Source organism: Dermacentor variabilis, chromosome 5, assembly GCF_050947875.1.
Source record: "Dermacentor variabilis isolate Ectoservices chromosome 5, ASM5094787v1, whole genome shotgun sequence".
Classification (NCBI taxonomy): Eukaryota; Metazoa; Arthropoda; class Arachnida; order Ixodida; family Ixodidae; genus Dermacentor; species Dermacentor variabilis.
The window spans coordinates 63,784,979-63,806,064 of NC_134572.1; the positions used below are offsets into that span (position 1 = coordinate 63,784,979).

General features: G+C 45.6%; 1 protein-coding gene across 2 annotated transcripts in view; it reads left to right on the forward strand.

Moving 5' to 3' along the window:
- Nucleotides 1–21,086, forward strand: part of alpha-Man-IIa (alpha-mannosidase 2) — a 65,730-nt gene that overhangs the window by 981 nt on the left and 43,663 nt on the right. Inside the window, exons 2-3 of one of the 2 annotated variants that reach the window (XM_075692618.1) lie at nucleotides 13,827–13,906; nucleotides 16,978–17,157. In XM_075692618.1, coding sequence (XP_075548733.1) covers nucleotides 13,901–13,906; nucleotides 16,978–17,157 — 186 coding nt within the window. In that variant the 5' untranslated portion in view covers nucleotides 13,827–13,900. The remainder of the gene's footprint in view (nucleotides 1–13,826; nucleotides 13,907–16,977; nucleotides 17,158–21,086) is intronic. The other variant, XM_075692620.1, reaches the window with a different exon arrangement.

Below are 21,086 nucleotides of genomic sequence, written 5' to 3' on the forward strand. Positions count from 1 at the left end.
TTTCAAATATGTGGCAATGCGTCTGCTCCCCCGCGACTGCAGCTGTCTCAAGCGTAAATGTGCCAACGCAGAAGCTCCTTCGAACAAAGCCGACCGTATACCGTAAGATTTGTTAATAACATGCTGAACTGGCTTTTTCCGCGTACGATAGCTTGTTGGTAGCCTGAATAATTACGACTGTCAGTGAACTACAGAAATTAATGGTCGAATTATAGGAATGAGATCTGTGCTGGTAATTCTTTATTGGGAGCAGGATGGTGCAAGCTACGGGCGGGTCTAGCCTTTGATAGACCCATTCGAAACATACACCAGCAATGTTTTATATTTGTTATAGCATGAAGTTTCATAAGCCAGGTTTACACCAAGATGAAACCTTGTTAAGGTCAGATTGAAGCATGGGAACGTCTGACGTGCTAGAAGTTTCCAGATATATAACTTCAGATGTCAGCAAGGAGCCTTATATTTGAGTTCACAGGGTCAGGAGCGCCATTAATGTAAATGAGAAATAGCAGAGGCCTTATAGCACAGACTGCCGAGGTGCGCACCATATGTTAGACGGCACTATTGGAGCAGCGACCATTTGCTGACACGTACTGAGTCCCTATACTGCAAAGAAAGCACTCAATGCACTTAAATAGGTTAAATCGATGTTAAGTGCTCCAAGTTTCAATAATAGTAGCGGGTGTGAGACGGTGTCTGATGCCTTAGCGAAATCAAGGAAGGTGCAATCATTTGCTGAGGATCGCTGTAATGTTGAAAACAGTTTTCTAGTAAATGCTGATAACTGAGTCTCGCAAGAATAATACCTGCGAAAACTGCGCAACTGATTAATAAAGAAAAAGGTAAAACGCATCACCCCCCTCCCGAGAAGAAAGATTAACAAGGTTGCAATAAGTCATGCGTTCAAGTAACTTGCATTAAATATAATTTAAGGAGAAGGGCCAATAGATCAAAGTATTATAAGCATCACTAGACTTGTGGATTCGAATCACCTTGACTACTTCCCGATCGCTGGCCAGCGCCGAACGACTAGCCGAAAAAGTAAGACCAGAAAACAAAACAAAAACAAACTAAAGACAGGTGAATGCGCATCGGTGCTCTTAAGGTACCAATTAAACTACAATCTATGCCTGGTGAAGAGGAAAATCTACCATTGCTAAGCAGTTTAAAAGTACACTCTTCGTCTGCAGAAGCTGTCTCCAATTCAATGGTTACATTCATAAAGGGCCCGAGTGTGCCTTCCTTTCCGTTGTCAACATATGCCCCGTTGCTGGTTGGTTTTGTGGCAAATGGCGGAAAGAGTGGCACTGCCCCATGCGACCGTTAAGATATTATACGTTACACGACGGCGAAGAGTCAGGGCGAAAACTCTCTAGCGGAGCTCCAAAGGCTCGCGACGTTGTGTACAATGCGCACACAATGGAAAGCGAACGCTTCCGAAAGTACGCTCCCATGCGTTATTCTGTTTTCAGGTGATGTGCATTTCTAACAGTGGCTTAAGTCAGAGTCGGAAACGTGCACTTGGCGCTGCTCCGCGCTTGCACACAGGCTACATAGCCATTACACGTCGCACTTCCGTGTAGTTACACTGGTAACATGCGTTCTGATCAGTTATTTCCAGTTCGTCTTTTAATGTATGCCGATAATACGTCAAGTAGCTGCAGTACCGACTGACAAAAAAAAAAAGAAAATCCGCCCACGCTGTTGCTTCTACGTCGGCTCCATCGCAGACGTCGACAGAGATATAGTTCATTCGGAAAATACGCATTAGGAAACGTATACGCAGAGCTATTTCACTTCTACAAAGACGTTGCTGCCAGCTTCATAGTTCAGCGGCTCATTGATGTATATATGTATATATATATATATATATCTGCTGTTCAATTTCCCAACTGTTACCTTTTCGTGCCAGCCTTATATTGTCCGCGACCTGGAGTGGCTCGCACGAACGCTTAATAACGAAAAAAAAAATTGCGAATTTAAGAGCGCGTTTTTAAATGTTCCAGTGACGACGCCCAGTCCGCAAAAGAACGCGTTCTTAAATTCATTATTATTTTCATTATTAAATTGTCGTGCAAGCCACCCCTGGCCTTCATGACCTTTTTCTCAATGAAAGTGACGTGTCCTGCACCTTCAACTTAGTGATCTCGATCTACAGCCCACATTTCTCTGGGGCCTCTCTATTCTTTTTTCCCTGCACATCAACTTTTAGGTGAATATAAGCACCAGCAAACGGCTATCTCTCTCTTTCTCTCTCTCGAGGAGAAGGAAGAGGAGGAGCATGCAAACTACGCGCGGATTTAGCCTTACAACGCGTGCGGGAATAAACATGCATATGAACAAGCAGTTCGTCGCAACATACAGTTCAGTCCGTATCTAATCGCAAGCTATCCACTGCATTACGTGTTTGGGAAAGTTCTGGCATTACTTGGTAAACTTCACCACTCGTTGGATAGTTCAATTAAAAAAAAAAAAGTACTGCAGTAGGAGGTGAAACACCTCTCCCCTAAAGATCCAGTGTCTGCGGGAAGATCAATTCATCCACGATAGCGCCCGGAGGCACTTTATGTTTCAGTCCGTCAAGTAGTCTTGCGCTCTTCCAACAATTCTGGGCACTCCAGCAAGTAACGCCTTCTATCGCCGTGGGCGTGGCAGAAGGGACGCGTTGGTGTGTGCGACGGTCCTATCTGCTGTCGCCACGCCGTCGTTCTCGCTGAGCGGGTGCGAACACAGTGTAGTGTAAGGTCGCATCCGATCGGCTAAGTCCCTTGGTCACGCAGTACTGATATGGTGGGTCGTCTGTGGTACTCGCTCGATGTTTTGCGGTACTCTCACCGTTGGTCTGTGAATTAGTGTACCACGTGCAAGACCGTCAGCATCTTCATTTCCGGTGCGTCGATGCGCGGTGGAAGTTAGTGAAAGTCCAGGTGAAATCCAAAACTTCGCAGATGCTTGATGCTGCGTAAAGATGGCTGTAGGCAAATGTCCTGCGGAAATCCTCGCTGGAGTACATGGCGCGCTGCCTCGCAGTCCAATATTATTACAACTGGTTGCAAGGGGCGAGATTTAAGTTTCCGCCAAAGCAGCTTCAATTGTTATAATTTCGCTTCCCGTGGTATACAAACAACCCGTTCGGGTCGGGCAGCCCATTTCAGTCTGTAGAATTCGATAGACAGATTCTGCGTATTACCACCAACTGCACTACACCTGAGGCTCTGGCCGAGTCCTTAGTGTCCGAGAAATTAGCTAATGCTTATAGTCACCACCTCCAGGTATTCAGAGAGGGCTCTGTTGATGTGGAACAAGAGGCCAGTACTTCAGCTTTCTTATTACCTCGATCTCGCTCTCAGATTTGAACAGCTGTCTACTTGACATTGCGCAAATTTCTGTGGGCCACGTCTTTATGGGCAACGGCTGAGCGCACGCATGTGTGTGCGTGTGTGTGTATACGTGCGTCTATGCGCGCGTGTATTTGTGTATGCGGATGTGCGGGCAGGCATGTGCGTCTGTGTGTGTGCGTGTCCATCTGTGTGCGTATGCGTGTAGGTGCGTGTGCGTGTATGTGCGTGCTTGTGTGCGTACATACGCGTGCGTGTGTATGTATGTGTGTGTACGAGTCTGTGTTTATGTGCGTGTATGTATTAATGTGTGTTTGTGCGTGTTTGTGCTTGTGTTTGTGCATGTGCGTGCGTCTGTATGTGTGCCTGCATCTGTGTTTGTCCGTGCGTGCATGTGGGCGTGCATGCGTGCGTGCGTATGTGTGTGTGTGTGAGCTCGCGCGCGCGTTCATCCGTATCTTTGAGTTATCGTGTTCGGTTTTTTTTTTCTGTAACGCTGCAGGACATTAAAGCGGTAGCCACTTTTCAATGTCACTGATATCAATGTGCAAGCGCATCACTTTTGGAAAGTGCGCAGTGATGGTATACGACGCATCGGGAGATAACAAAAGATGCGGACATGACTTCGATCGCTACATGCGTGATGAAAATACAACACTGTCCACAGAGGACGGAAGTGTTTCTTTTCATTTACTTCGTTTTGGCGTTTCTTCCTTAATTTTTTGGTCACCCTTGTATATAATCCGGCACTACTGAACTTAAACGTTCAGTGGGAAGAGAGCTCGGTGCCTTTGTCACTATTGTCCTGGTGTGGGTGCGGGTCAGTGTTCATCATGAGGTTCCGTGTTTCTTCCATGTTACGTATACGACGCCCTAAGGTAAATGTTTCAACTGTGTTCTTACCTATTTTCTTAATTAAGCAGCTTTGTTACTTTGATTTTGGTTATTCTATATGTTTAAAGTGTTGTGCTTTTATGTTAACAATAGCTAAGGAATTGTTCGCATCCAGACAGCATCTAAAGTGTAAACCACGCTCGTAATTGTTCTGCGAGGAAGCAGCATAGCGTTTATTTCTGCGCAATAAGTCAACCGCAAGCTCGCGATCAAAGCCGCGCTCAGACGGACTATTAAGCCGGCAAACAGCTGCAGCTGTGATCGTCTGTGCAGCAGTCGTGTCGGGTACTAATCGGACGACGGCATTTTTGTCAGTAAGCACAGTTGCTCTCAGTGCAGGATGCGGCGGCATACGGGAGCGTACAGACGTGACGCTTTTGCTTGCTCATGCAAAAATGTCAGCCTACAGGCCCTGCATAGCGCAGCATATATTTGCTCGATGCCTCACCGTGACAACGTAGCAAAACACTGATAAAAAAACCAACGGTTCACAAAGACAACAGACGAACAGCTGCAGCACTGCGCTGTCGGGCTATGCACACCCTTTGTTGCATTCAACTTGCTATTTTCTTTTTCTCTGTCGCTTGAAAAAGAAACCTGCCGTGCCCATGTTCGTACAAGGTGTGCAGAACTAACCCGCATAAAAACACCTTGGAGTTGCAGGCTCATAGGCATCTTGCACCGGCCAGAGCGCGGTGCAAGGTGCTTTCATTTATCACGGCAACGTCGCCGACACCGGAGAGATCGAAGAAGAGAAAGAAAAGTGAGATGCCATTTCAGATGCCAACGACCCGCGCATGCTTTCTCACTCGTCTGGCTGTTAGGCGCCGAGCTTTGTCGAGCTCAAGTGCAGCAATGTTTGCCCTTCTGCTGATCTCGATTATACGAATATGTCCAAGTCACGCGGAGCGTGCCCGCCTGAACATTTTCAGGTCTCGCGGACACCCTGGCCTCTTAAGCGATCAAAGATGTCACGGCAGTTGTCCATTGCATGACTTTGTCCATTTTGCTTCCATGTGCACCGATCGCTTGGCTATCTATCGGGGAAAGCAACCATTGTCGCGACCATGCTTGCCGCGGTGTCTCAGTGGCTATAGCTTTCTGCTGCTAAGTTAGAGGTCGCGGGTTCGAATACCGGCCATCACCGCTGGAATTTGGCAAGAAGGCCCGTGTATACTTAGATTTGCGCGCCCATTTGTGACAGTACAGGCGATAATGTGGGAAAGGAGCCCAGGTGCAGCAACATGACGCGTTTGCCAACTCCGTGGTTGCCGTTTCGTACGTCGTCGGTTGCCTGAAATGGGGGACGCTGCTGCCATGGCAGTGTAAACGGCGGCCGGCTTGGATTACATGCTGCGGAGGAGCGCTTTTGCGAAGCTTTTCCGTTGCCCTATGTGCCTCGAGGCTCGAAAATTAAAGTATCAATTTAAATAAGGCCACAAAAGTAAACGTGAGCAATAAAAATGGCGCACGTGAGTAAACTCGCGCTCCGAAAGAAGAAAGGACGATGCAGTATTCGTTCGTGCAGGCATCCAAGCAAAGAGCGTTTTGGTCATAAATTACCATACGAAGTCACAAAAGGGCCATACTAAACTGGGCCAAGGCAGTTATTACAAAAGTTAATAATTATAGGCAAAGATGCAATTTACCTGAAAGTAGAGCAAGAAACTGAGCGCGCAGCACGTGCTGCACAAACAAACAGAGTATATTACAATGCAATAATAATATTTGGGGTTTTACGTGCCAAAACCACTTTCTGATTATGAGGCACGCCGTAGTGGAGGACTCCGGAAATTTTGACCACCCGGGGTTCTTGAAAGTGCACCTAAATCTAAGCACACGGGTGTTTTCGCATTTCGCCCCCATCGAAATGCGGCCGCCGTGGCCGGGATTCGATCCCGCGACCTCGTGCTCAGCAGCCCAACACCATATATTACAATGCAGACGCAGTAGTCGAAGGCCAGGTGCTGCTGTACACCGTCGAAAAAACAAACAAGACGTGAGAAAACAGCCGAAAGCTTTCGTTCCGACACGAGCAAACGTTGTTCGATTCGACCACAAACCATTGCCGATAGTCGCAGTCGATACGTCAGATTTACCCGCCGTGGTTGCTCAGTGGCTATGGTGTTGGGCTGCTGAGCACGAGGTCGCGGGATCGAATCCCGGCCACGGCGGCCGCATTTCGATGGGGGCGAAATGCGAAAACACCCGTGTGCTTAGATTTAGGTGCACGTTAAAGAACCCCAGGTGGTCAAAATTTCCGGAGTCCTCCACTACGGCGTGCCTCATAATCAAAGTGGTTTTGGCACGTAAAACCCCAAATATTATTATTATTATACGTCAGATTTGTAGCGCCTGTGGTGAAACAAAAATGGCAGGCGACCCTAATCTTTGACTTGGCCGTCTCTTAGCGGCACTCGCATCTCGGCGTTGGTGTTCTTTAGGTTTAACTTTAGGCGAACGCAACGCACGAACCAAACACGGAGGCTACTGTTTTCCATTATTTAGCCGTTTAAATATCGTGACACCTCCTTGTGTGTGACGTCATCAGTGACGACATTACTTGCGATTTCTATTTCCGGGTTTCCAGGAATTTCGCCAAAATCGTGCTCACGTGGCAAGTCTCTAAAGTCTACGATTCTGTACTCTGGTGTGTGGTAATCAATGATTTCTCATAAATTCTAATTGTTCCGGACACTTCAATAACTCAACTTGTAACTCAACCTATGGTCTGACATCATACCTATGAAACCCATAAATTTTGTACTGTACTGTTTCTTTCTTTAATACTTTCTGATTTATTTGAATTTTCTTCCCTGGCGTCTAATGTGAACCGGAAGTGCTGCGAAATAAACAAGAGTGTCACTCGATGCAATGACGACAGCACTGACGAGTAACCAACGCCGTACACCCGCGTATGCATACTGACGACTATAGCAGACGACGCCAGGAGCAATCCACACTAAGCGTGATGACGGAGGTGACACCGCTCGATTTCGCAGGGAATAGTGTCCTGGAACATTCCCTATGTACTGTTCTGCAAACCTGTGGACTCACATTTCAAACACTCGAACAGAGCAGGTCGGCCGACTGCGCCAAGTTGGCTTCACATAGCGAGCGCGCGAGCGGCGCGGCAGCGGAGTCCCCCCTCTGACGTCACGCATGAGAGGGCGCCACTCAAAGATCTCGGGGCTAATTACCTGCAGTGCCACGCCGGGGCACATTTGACATAACCGTGGTTGAAACTGGAGCGCCGCTGCGCTTTCAATTGTGGTGCGGTGCTTATGCCACCACTGTAGTTAACGCCTAATGAGCCTGCTTTCCGCATGTTTCTTCGCAGGCTGTATGGTTTCCATTAACCAGTTTACAATCCCAATTCACGATCTCGTTGACGTTACATTTCTGGAGGGAGGAACAAAGGAAAGGCCTGAATAACTCCGGTATGGTATACACTGCACGGGGGGAAAAGAGCTCAAAGTGACAGGATGGGAGAAAGACGAGTATCCAACCGAATATCGGCGCACAAAATTGAAGCGGCACACGTCACTAACACATCCTGCCTCGCAGGACCTTCGACCGCAGGAAACGGACTGCTAAGCACGAGGTCGCGGGTTCGAATCCCGGCCACGGCGGCCGCATTTCGGTGGGGGCGAAATGCGAAAACACCTGTGTACTTTGATTTAGGTGCACGTTAAAGCTGCCCAGGTGGTCCAAATTTCCCGAGTTCCTCACTGCAGGCATGCCTCATAATCAGATCGTGGTTTTGACACGCAAAACCCCATAACTTTAAGAAACTAAGGAGCGCTCTGGCTGCCTTAGCGCACGCGTCCGTTGTGACCACTGTATGACAAGTTCTGTATCGGTGCCTCGACGCGCGCATCGAGGAAGCCCAAGTTTTTTAGAGTATTGACCCTTTTCGCGAAGCAGTTTGCTCTAGAGAAACGAGATGGCGCTTTCGGCGGCGCGCCGCATGTTGCCTCAGCGAAAGCGCACGAGTACGAAACCATTACCTCTTCTGCCCTGCTTCTGTACGATAAGCTATCGGAAATGCAACTGGGTTTTCGCTAACGCGATTTGCTCCATTCATGCTGCAATATATCGAGCGGTGAAGACGTGTGCTGCGCGTGTTGGCTGGAAGAACTGTGACTGGCATATAAGCAATGGAATGAATCTATGCGTCCAAGTTCAGGGACTGCTGCTACATAAGGACTGCCTGTGTTGGTGGTTCTTCGCGATGCACGGCTTCCCCTCGAGGATAAAAAAAAATCTCATCCGCCAGCGTTGTAGCACTAACCGCCAAGGAAAGGACGTCAACCCCGGAACATCTGCACGCGTGAGTACCGCTCGTTATACGGTGACAAAGGGATTAGCGCCGCTTCTTCGCATACAGCAAGTTTCTCGCACGTTAAGCACGCACATCCACCCCAATTCACAAGCAAACTTACGCCCACTCTATAACCAACGTGTCAAGAATAAATGAATGGACGCACACTTGAATCAATTCGCCAAAGCATGAACGTGACCGCGACTACACCGACAGCACGCTAATATTCGACATTGAGCGTTTCGTAGCAGTCCACACAGTAAGCGAGTAACTGGCGATAATACGTAATTGATACAAGCTATTACAATGCACAGAACATCTACGTTACAAATATTATGCCCAGCAAGAAGAAATTTATCGCAACTGAGCACACCAGCGAACGATCAGGCAGAAAATAAGCAATGAGACCACCCGGGAAAATTTATTGAGTCAGAAACGTGACAAGCCGCTTCTTAAAAGTATTTGCTAAATAAAGAACGAAGAGCTAAACACTGATACTGATTCAATTCTTATGCGGAAAGTTAGTATAGATCGGAATACATTTTTAGCCCCGCTTTTATTACAAGCAGCCGATACTCTGCTCGCGCCATTTTGACAAAGCGTAATGAGCTTCGAAAGCGCGCTTACGTGTCCTTTGAAGCTGTCGCCAAAGCTTCGCCTGTCGTCCACCCAGTCACCGTCTACGATATCTGCCGAAACAGAGGTTTGTAGAGCCGCGCCGGCGTCATATACATCCATTGTAAACACAGAGGCAACGGAGATAGCTGAGGCAAGCAATGAACGCCTCACCACGTGATCAAACATGGCAGCACCTACAGGATCACCGTGAAAAGGGTCAATAGAGCTTCCTGTGCCTTGAGCGGCACCCGAATTAAATGTTCAGGAGCCACTTTATCAATTCGTTTTTTTTTTATTTCCCTTTTTTCCCCCTTTGTGAGTCGAAGGTAGCTCCTCATGGTATGCAGATTTCCATAGTTATCTTCTTGTGTCTATATAGGCGCTCCTTTAAGAGGAAAGTTCGCCAAACTTCTGAGGTTCAGTTTTTCTCTGACTTTCGGATGTAATCTAATGTAATTTGTGTGTGCGTGTCTGCGTGCGTGTGTGTGTGATTGGTGAAGAATTAACCACCGCTTACTGGGCTTACATGGCGAAACCTGCGACGTCACGACGAGCTTGTTCAAAAAGTTAATAAGGCGTCGCCAGAGATATTCCTTTTCTTTTCTTTCGCCTATTTATGACACAACCTCCACTCACTTTCAGATCTAAGCATGGACAATACGAGAAACGTCATATTTCAATGTAGATTTCTCTTTTAGAATCTAAATTGAAGTCTCTCTGTCTCTAGCACATGTCTGACTTCTTTTTTTTTTTTTTTGCTTCCTGGAGAACCAGCATGCTATAGAAAGGCTTTACAAATAAAACACATATGAAGGACACCACAGCGATATAGTGTTTTTTTTTTTTTTCTCGCTCCGTTCAGGCCTTTCAAGATCCTTGAAGATAGTGTATGCCTGAGCTCGTTGGTTGGGCACATTGAACGAAAAGGTTTCTAACAGGAAACACTGACACGAACAGCAGGGAAAAAGAGACACGGCGCACAGATGGTGTCTGCGCTGGTGTGTTGTGCTATATTAGGCGTCAAAACGAATATTAAACGTTCAGTGGTTAGCCAGCGGTGTGTCGCGTGTCTTCTTTCCTGCGGTCCAGGTCAGTGTTTGCTGCTGGAAACCTTTCCTTGTTCCGACCCTTATGTGCGCCCGTGTGGGAAGCTTCCTTCGCAGCCTTTTATACTGGGATCAGGCTGATGTTGTTCAATGTATCTTGGCCGTGTATGCCTCAATGACGCCGTCCTCCTAACTTCAAACAAGAAACGAAATGTTGCCAGCGAAAGCGTGAGGAAGAGCGCGCACCTCCCCTTTAGCGATGCACGCACGAAGCGCAGCTGGGCGGGATGCTATAGGGCAAACACTGTCACCTGTATACCGCTGAACGGATGCCAGCTGTATCGGTTACTACCACGTGTCGACTTTCGGAATTCCCGACTTCCACAATTTTAATTCTGCACTCCGTTTTGTTTCCTCTGGCAAAGTGTTCGTGCAGGGACAACCTCTTCCGTTCGTTTGCCCAGGTAAGGGGATCGCATATATACACAGCAGCGCATCTATGCAGCACACGGCCAAGCTCTGCTCTTGCGTATTGTTGTGCCAAACATTGCAGGCAGCGCGGAAGGCTGTTAGAATATCTCTCGTTGCGAATTTTCTGAGACATTTCAGTTGCATCAATAAGCTCGGTTCGGTGCCTGCGCCTTTGCGTAAACCTGTGACAATCCTCCGACGAAGTGCAAGCCTCTTCTGAATCTGCGGGTACAGAGTGAGGTGGGACAATGGCACCACGCAAAATACAAGGGGTCGGTTAACTGTCACATTTTATATCATCCGGTCGTTCGAAAGCCCGCGGTGTAACCTTATTCCCAAGGTATGTGTTGTTTTTCCACAATAATACATGTAGACAATCTATATATAGAATATCTGCAGACGCATTCCTTTAAATCGAAGCTTTCCTTGCAGCTTTCTTTGCAGTTTTCTTTGCGCGGCAGTGCTACCACGGTTTTAAAATAAGCGACGCGTTCTCGAGTGGTGGTCGAAGAGCCGCTAATCATGCTTATAGAAGATAGCTCAACGCGTTTTACTAAAGCTCTCTAAATACATGGCTCCCATAGCAAAACAACGCTCGAATACAGTGAGACAAAAATAAACATGATTCTTTTATTTTTTCAAATCGAGATGCTTCTCTTACTTTTAATTTTATTTGGTGCAGTTGCCGCAAGAAACTTGTCATATATATATATCGGTCCACCGAGTGAGTGAGTGAGTGAATAAACTTTTATTTGGTCCAGCAAAACCCGATAAAACGCGCACACGGCTAATCCCACGACGGGACTGCCAGATCTAGTCTGCCGGCCCGATCGCGGGCGCGCTGGACGGCCAGGGTTTGGTCCTCCAAGACGGGACTTCGCAGGAGCGCGTCCCACTCTTCCTTGGTGAACTTCGGGCCCAGCGACCCGCACTCCCAGAGTATATGAGGCAAAGTAGCAACCTCACCACAGGCTACGCAAGAACAATTCGGATAAATCTCGGGATATATGCTGTTAAGTGACGCTGGATTTGGGTAGGAGTTCGTTTGCAAGAGTCTGAGTGTGACCGCCTGCGAGACTGTTGGGCAATAAAGCAAAGACAGCTGCGGATTTGTGCATTTTCACTCACTTATTGTCTGGCCCATTGAACAGGCGTACTTTGCTCACTTTATCATTATCCATCGGGTAAAGTCGTCTGGGACATGCTGCTTTACTTTGGCCTCCCCGAGCACCTTACGACTTTTATGTCCTTAGTAGCAGGACATATAGCCACGAAAGATGACGACTGTACGCTGTAGGCACAGGTGCCGGACACTTGGAACACGTTGTACGGTTAACGCTAGCAGATCTCCAGGAGCAGGTGACAGCAGGTGCCAGGGTCACACAAGCCCGAATCCTCCGAAGACAGACTTCCCACACCTGTAAAAGATTGCGAGCAAGGAGGCAGACACACTGGGGTACAAGTGCACCTGTTTCCCGTCTGAGAATCGACTTCCGGGCTTAATTTTTTTTTTATTATGCTCCAACCCGCGGCAAGTTGTCCTTCGTCCACCTTCATTTCCCTTTTAACTTAGTATTCCTACATTTCACTTAAACATAATTGATTTCCCCTATGCTTTCTCTATACGTACAAATTTCGTTGCACAACAAGGATGAGAAGCCGTAGCGGAGATCCAGATCAATTTTGACTGTCTGTGTTTGACTAAATGATCCCGAACCTAAGTACCGAGAGCTTTATATTATCTTTTTTTTTTTTTTGTTCATTTCGAATCCACCTAAACGCGGCCGACGCAGCGTCGAATTGAAGACGCGACTTCGTTCGGGGCAAAAAAAAAAGAAGAAAAGAGAGAGAGAGAGACTGAACTTCGCTGGCACCTTCTTTTTTTCTTTTTCTTTTTTCTTTTTTTAGTAGTGCCCAGTACCACTAATCACACCTACTGTACCAACTGTGTGGCTTAATTATTTTCGTATACGTTGTCGAAAAACCTTTTTCTTTTTTTGCCTCCACACCACTGCGAGACAGAGAATAAATATGTTATCTTTTAATCATCCATACCGATAAAAACGCGGCAGATGCTCTGTCGTTAACACGATAACTTTCTTGCCTCTGGAACCACGAGATTGATAGGCACGGTATTAGAGAGTTTTAGCGTAACGCTGACATACTAGCGCAGACAATGCGGGAATGCGTACCCGGGAACGACAGCGCTTCTATGGTCTGTATCAACACCTTATAACGACCCGCCGTGGTTGCTCAGTGGCTATGGTGTTGGGCTGCTGAGCACGAGGTCGCGGGATCGAATCCCGGCCACGGCGGCCGCATTTCGATGGGGGCGAAATGCGAAAACACCCGTGTGCTTAGATTTAGGTGCACGTTAAAGAACCCCAGGTGGTCAAAATTTCCGGAGTCCTCCACTACGGCGTGCCTCATAATCAGAAAGTGGTTTTGGCACGTAAAACCCCAAATATTATTATTATTATAACACCTTATAACGATGACGTCAACCACAACGCGCTAGGACCGTTACTGCGCCGCGTGAATTTTGTATGTGAGAGAGGGAACTGTAAATGCCTTAGTGATAATTGCGCGTCGATACCAATGGGCACGTTTACGCCAGCAGATGAGTAAAATGCAACCGGTTCTGCGCGCCTCGGGTCAGCACAGCGTCGCAAGATGTTTTCATCGCGGTACTATCGCTTGCACCTTTATATAGTCGTACGCCTCCAAGTAATGCCGCATGCGCCGTTGCGAGCAGCAAGATTACCCCAGTTTCGAAGCGTCAAGGCAACACTACTTCGACTACTTAACTGTTTATTCGTTACATGTTGTGAAACAGAAAAAAGAAAATCTGATCATTATTTTATAAAGTCCGGGTTCTATCTATCTATCTATCTATCTATCTATCTATCTATCTATCTATCTATCTATCTATCTATCTATCTATCTAATCTCTTCGCCACTCTCTACAGAGGGAAAAAAATAGAAGAGTTAGCTGCTGGGCTAGTTGGTGATCTTGCATACTGAAAAAATTCGCATAACTTGCGAAAGCCAAATGCCTGGCTGTCAGAAGAAGCACGGCCAGCGTTTCGTAAAGTTTGCCACAAACGTCATATATGAAATTCCTCTGTCTTGCAGGAAATCCTACATTGTACAGACGGGGCGTTGTGTGAACGACCGGCTTAGGGAACATGCAAAAGATATAAAAAATAATGAAGGTGAGCGACTTGTCGATCACTGCAGGGCTTGCACCGATTGTTTTCCACGGTTCCGCGATGCGAGGATTTCGGGTAGAGGCAGAGACCAGACATCGCGTGAAACATTGGAAGCCTTCTACATCAAGAAAGCGGGTCCGAACTGTGTTAGTGATACATCGGTTTTTCTTTGCGAGGCTGAACTGAAGTTTCTATCGCGCTTACTCTGATAAAACTTTGTACTCCATGTTGCCTTGTACGCATGCGCGGTGTTTCGGAGGGCTATATATGTCCAGTGCTTTCACCCTCATTAAACAGTTCAAGTAGCGCCCGTGGTATCGTCGTCTTTCTTCTGTGTGTTGTTTTTTGGCGCAAAATCTTTTCGGTATGAAAAAAAAAATAGGACAGATAAACAAATATAAAATTTCAAAATTCAAGCAAGAGGGGAAGTATGCGTTTCATGACGGCGAGGCGAGAAGATGAGACTTGCCTCCTCCGGGCTGAAGCTGTAATATAAATCTGCCCGCTGTGTCAGGCGAACAGATATGCATGTCTGCACTCTGCAGCGTGGTAATACAGTACGGACTCGGCAGTTTGTCGACGATCCTGTGCTCAGAAGAAAGAAAGAAAGAAAGAAAGAAAGAAAGAAAGAAAGAAAGAAAGAAAGAAAGAAAGAAAGAAAGAAAGAAAGAAAGAAAGAGCATTAATTGTGTGCCTGAAGATAGACGAGTGGTAGCAGGAAAGGCACGCGTGGACTGCTCACATTTGCAAACGTCCCATGAAAAGTAAGCGAAAATCTCGCAGTTCTTTCTACATATCTTTCTGTATTTCTACCTCCCTTCCTGAGCATTTTTTCAAAATTTTTGGATTTTATCTACTTAATTTTCATTTTCACTGGGCGTTTCACGAAGAAACAAATAGATTATTGGAATCGACGTCCCGGAAATACCTTTCCGTTTTAAATAAATATGCAGCACTAACGGTGTGGCAATCCTGTCACATAATGTATGTATGCATCTACTGATATAATATTGTAGCCTGTGTACCAGCTAACGCGGACCAAGCTGTTTAAAAAAAGGGGGTATGAGATACGACGACGGCTCCAACGGTGTTTTGCTGGCAGTTGCCTTGCTCCTACTATATTTTTGTATTATCATTGATTAGCCAACTAGTATAAGCTAATTACCTAAATTTATAATTAACTAATTATATAAGCCCGAATGTCAAACTGCGCATCGCATTATACTCGCGGACAACTTTCTGTGGCTATGAAGGGAAAGCTACGAAGGCGAAGCGCGCACAAGTGAGAGCGCTTCTGAAAAGAGACCCTAGTTTCAATATTCGTTCGTTTAGTCTGAGGAAGAGAAAACACCAATACCTTATTAGCAACAGATATATAAGACCGAACACACCACTGAGTGTAAAGGTTTACTTATTTTGCGACTTTTCCCTTCCGCGTCTGCGGAAACGCGAAACCGTTGCACGTGGAAGCTGCGTCGATTCATCGCCTGTTCCGAGCAACCAAAAGCACTGTCAAACGCTGCCGGACTACTTGGCGCGGTAACACGTGTGCAGCAGCCACGCGCCCGTGCCTTCCTCTTGATAGCCACAGAAAGTTGTCCGCGAGTATGGAAATCATCATACTCAATATTTTCCAGCTCGCTACATCTCCCCTAGTTATTTTTTTTTTTTTACGCTTTTGAAAGTTGCGGCTTAAAACTTGAAAAAGAATGCGCAGTGGCAGGGACTGACAACCAATTTTTTATGTGCCCGTGTTCCCTCCCCCTCCCCCCCCTTTTTCTTTTCTTTTCTTTTGTGCATGGGAAAAGTGTGACATTTTCTATCACGATTTTGTTTCTACCTGTTCTGGTTTTGTTACAACATAACAGTATAACATTGCATTTTTTTTTTCAAGCTTGCACATCAAATTTCAATCAATTCTTTCTTGAGTATTTGATATGCCCATAATAGGTCTCGTAAAGGTTGGTATATTGAAGAACTGTGCACTTGTTTATGAACTAGCGCTGTCAAGAAAAGGGAATGTGGTTTGATCGTGCGCTTGATGAAAAACGTTGGAATGATCGAGGTGACACGAATGATGTGCCGAGCTCGTTGACGTCTACCCAGTTGTTACACTCCAAAACGATCAGCAAATTATAATTTTTGCCTAAGTAGCATCATGCCTGCAATTTTAGTTTGTTTTTATTTTTCGACATGAACGGACTGCCACGCCCCCCCGTCCCCCGTCCCCCCCCGCCTTTTTTCTTCTTTTTTTCCCCAGACATTCGTGGGTCGTTTCTGTGCCCACATATAGTAACAAACTATAATTGCAAAATATAGAGCGCAATAGAACTCACGAGGCTGTTCGTTTCACTTAAGCCATTATACATCAGGGAATGAAGACATTAACTGAGCTAAAGACGTTTTTGAGGAGCTGCGAACGTTGTTTTCCTTTTTCTACTGCCCACCTTCTTCTAGGGCCTTTCTTCTCCTTCGTTCCTTTCCCTGCAGAGTAGCATGTAGGCGAAAATACGCTAACTAAACACTCTGCATTTTCGATAAAGAGCTTCCTCTCTCTCATAATTTATCGATTCTGCTTCGCTGCTGTAGTATTATGTTTAAAATTTCGCGCTAGCGAAACCGAAACAAGCTCAGAGGGCGCCCGCGGCGTGAAAGCGGCAGAGGAAAGGGTACCCGTTTGCGCTTGCCACTGGGCTTCTCCTAGCCGAATTTGATTTTACTTTTATTTTTCTTGCGTTGGTCGGTGTAGTGCGTGTGTGTTTGTGTATGTGTGTGTAGGTGGTTTTGCGCGGTGGCCCGTACCGTCCGTCAAAAAACAGTGTGGCGCACACTGAAAAGGAATGGCTCTGGCGTGTTGTTTGCATGACCAGCGTGATTTCCTCACCGTAATGAACCTGCTCTAACGGTCCCATTACAATAGGTGCTGAGCACATACACCCTGCTATCGGCGTGCTGCGTTGGTCGCGGCGCTCGTTGAGGGACAGTGCTGCTATGGTTGCGCTTAGCACCTGTTTGTTTAACTTCGGTGGCTGTCAGCGTAAGCGGCTCTTTGATTTCTTTTTGGAACGACCCAGCGGCAGCATGACACGGGCGCTATGATACGCCTGCGGTTCGGGACTACCATCTTACAAGTTCGAAGATCGGCGGTCTGCATCGGTGCCGCCTGTGTCCTCGTGTTCTTCGGAGCAGTCTACATCTACTTCAGCAGGCTCCTACCGAGCTCCACTGGCCTGGCAGGATGGCCTCCAGGCAAGGTACGGACGATCGTCTTTTACCTTTTAGTAATAGTCAACGCCGCTGCAGCACGTCGGACCTACTGGCCTAGAAAGTGGAATGCACCCGTCTCGGATCCCACGTACTCATTCACCTTTGATCCCGGTCTTCCGACCGTGAGCACCGCTTGCGTGCCGCATATGCACAGAATTCGCGTATGATAGCGTAGTGTTCGATCGACCGTTCATGTTTTTAAAGTGGCTCACATATGTCGGCAAGATTTGTTCCTCTTTAATGTCACGAAACGAGACGCGTAGGGTTTGTGTTGATGCCCAGCGAGCGTTACGTCTGGCTTGATTTCGAGTATTGTACGTTCAGCTTTTCTAAAAGCGATTAACGTTCCTGGCAGAAAAGGAAGAAAAAGGCGGGCTTGTAGAGGGTTATTCGAAGCAGTTTTATTTTTCCTCTGGGGTCACGTAGGCCGCACTGCTTGCTGCATTGAAATCCTTGCCAGCATTCTGAAGTACATCCCAAATGCTCAACAATTTCCGTTAGCATTGTTGTTCTCTTAGTGCCATATATTCATTTTGTTGCGGCGCCTCTGTCGTTAGATGCGCACAGTTAATTACCAAATGATCATTGACCACACGTCACCATAATAAATTTAAATATCTCGCCTCTGGCTTGATGGCTTCATCTACACCATTCTACTTCTGTGCTTGTTTGACCCTGAGTCGCTTATTTTTGTTGAAGAGCAAAGAAAATAAATAAATAAATAAATAAATAAATAATAAAGCATCAAGACAAGCAAGCTTTCCCACCTATCAATTTGCTGCACAGGGGTTTAAACAGCTAGGTAGGCTGCCCTTTAATGCCTAACTTTAATACCTAAAATATTACATTTGATTGTACGAAGGCGAACTTGCGTAAAAGTTTTGTCAGTGCGCTTCACTGCTCTCAGATCCCTTCAGTGCCACTAACCTACCTGTATGGCAATGATTCATCTTCACATAAAATTTTATTGTGCTTTAGCAGCACTTCAAATATTATATGACACCAGTGAAGCTTTGCTGCGAATATATATGTTCGCTTATAAGCAAGGTATGAGCAAGCACTGTTTATTCTGTTAATACACCTTGAATGTTTCTTTCGAATACCTTGAATGCTTTTCTTTCGAGGAACCCGTATGGGTTTCCTTTGTAGCAATTGCTACGAACAGGTGGATGTCTGATTTTCCCTTTATTCATAATTAGCACTAAAAGAACATAGGATAAGAAGGCCACGGTGGCCACATTTCAATGGGGGCAAAATGCAAAAACACCCATGTACTTAGATTTCGGTGCACGTTAAAGAACCCCAGGTGGTCTAAATTTCCGGAGTCCTCCACTACGGCGTGCCTCATTATCATAAAGTGGTTTTGGCTCGTAAAACCCCATAATTAAATTTTTTTAGTATAAGAACAAGTAGCACACAGGACATGTTGCTGCATCTCACCACAAAAGAGTCTTCAAAAGAGGAAAAAAGGGCGATCTTGCTCTCGGCATCTAGATTCTGCACCTCCCATAATTTCCATATTCCAGCATGGTAAAGATCCAGTTAACGTCTAGCGTCATGTCCTTTGTGTTTCTCAATGCCATTTTAGTGTAGTTAAATATGCCTGAATTGTGTAATACACACTAACTCGCCCAACTGACATCTCTAATTGAAATTTGTAGAACTGCCGGAGTGCTTTGAAATGGTCAGTCAAACATGTGATAACAGTGCACTCTTTTTTCTTAACTTTTGGTATACGTGGCAAAAATCGCAGTAACACAATGCCCTATTGAACCAGTCTTTAACATGACTTGGCTGTTGTGTCTTTAGAAACTAATTTTCTCTAAGCATCATTGTCAGATCTGTGCAAACTGAGCTATCTCCTTACTTTTGTTCATGTGTGATAATGGTAAAGCTATTCTCTTTGCCTTGATGCTTAGATAAATGCCTCATATTGTGCATTGGTGTCTTATTTTCATACTCCAGTCAGCAGCCTGCTATATGTCTCACAGCATTCAAAATGCCTTGCTCATGATAAAGTACAGCTGTGAGTTTCATTGCCATTTCTGCACAGTGCTGCTGAGACATAATGAATGCGTATTCCAGGCTCTAACTTACGGTGGTATTTTCTTTAGTTGGTTCTTGTTTGCATTGAACAGGTGAGAGTTAAGGTCACTAATAGTGGGGACTCTAGAAGTAGTGACCTACCCTTTTATTTTGGCGAACTTAAAAGAAGAGTCGCTGATTATCACTGCTTTGCTTTTGCTTAAGAGCTGCAACAAGATTGTGTTTCTTGGCCCACATTGTTTAATAATACACTCGGCATCATTTTTTGCATAGTTTGTCTATACTTAGTTACCAACAGATAGCAAAACAAATCCGTCTCGGCAGCAGCTTGTTTCTTCAATAGTGATGTGTATATGACTATGTTTGTTTTTCTTGTTTTTTTTTTCTTCCGGACAAAGCAGGAAAGCAAAATGGCAAGTGTTTTATTGGACAATGCGAACCAGAAGTTTGACCTTGTTGCTTAATTTGTACACAATTGAACCCAAATGTAACAAGTGTGGGTAAAGAAAACTATTCTCTATACTGAACACACGAAACTTACTTACTAACACTCACGTAAAATAATTCCCTCATGACAATTTGGACATTGGGCATATCAAACTAGAGACGTCCGCTGCCATTGCCATGAAGTCGCTTGCGCGCCATAAACTTGCCATTCAGGGAAGTTGTTATTGTTATTTGTTTTTTCAGAGAAGATTTAAATACTTTCTTGATGTGCTAGCAATGCTCAACCATGCCTGGTTTGATGTTTCATTGGGCATTATACGTGACTGTTTCTGCCATGCTAGCCTCTACCTCAAAAGCACTGAAACATTGATCGCTGCCCCAGCACAGATGCTGACTGCATTGCCATACTCTGGGAGGAACTTGGTCATCTTTCCAATGCAGTGCCCAAAGGATTTGCCTTGGTATTAGGGATAAGAGTAGGCCTAAGCAACCTTATGCATCGAGAATGTTGTATTTGTGGATGCTGAGGGAAAATTGAAGACACAGGCACACATTGCCGCCTGCTATGCATAGTATCATTTTCAATAGATTACTTAATTTCTTGCTTCTTTTCACTGCTGAAGATAACCAATACGTATATAGCAAACATTTCAAAAGAGTCCATTTCAGTTCATTATAGGTGAGTTTGTGTATATTGAATAACTTGATATTGCAAATTATTTATAGGACACAGGCCTGCTCATTAGTTATATAACTGAGTCTGACTGTATGTGCAAAGCAGCCGTAAATGCAAAATGTTCTCTTAAAGTTGTTGAAATGAGAAGTAGGTCAGTAAGGCAGACGAGACTGCAACATTTGGGCTGCACAATATTACTGTGTGCACTTCAGTCTGTCAACAAAAAGTGCTCTGTGTTTCTTTGTTAAATTTGCCACTGGGTTCACTTAGGCATCTAGGTTGTGTGCTAGCCTATAGAATGGTGATAGCCACACTGCGGATCATTAATGAGTCTTCATGTAGTGCCTTCCTTCAGTTGGTCATTCGGTTGGCCAAACGTTGGGAAATGTTTTACAAAAGAAAATTATTGTATTGAATTGTATTGCATTGTAGGAAAAAATTTTTGTACTTTGTGAAGTTCAGACTCATGACTTTTGGCTCCTAGCATGTGTTCTACAATGCCAGTTCCATTAAAGTGACAGAATAATAGGAGCAGGTTATGCAGTTCGACACATGTGTAGCAAGACATTTAGATGCACCACCTTATGCAAGCTTTGCGGATGCTTATAACCTGGCTTTTCGAACCCCGAGTCCCTATTCTCCTGCGTCTACAGTGGATACAGATCATCTACCTCGGGCATGCCGAGTGAGAAAGACTGTCTATGGCTCGCTACGGGTTGTTGAGAAGTGACCAGTGTGATTATGAGT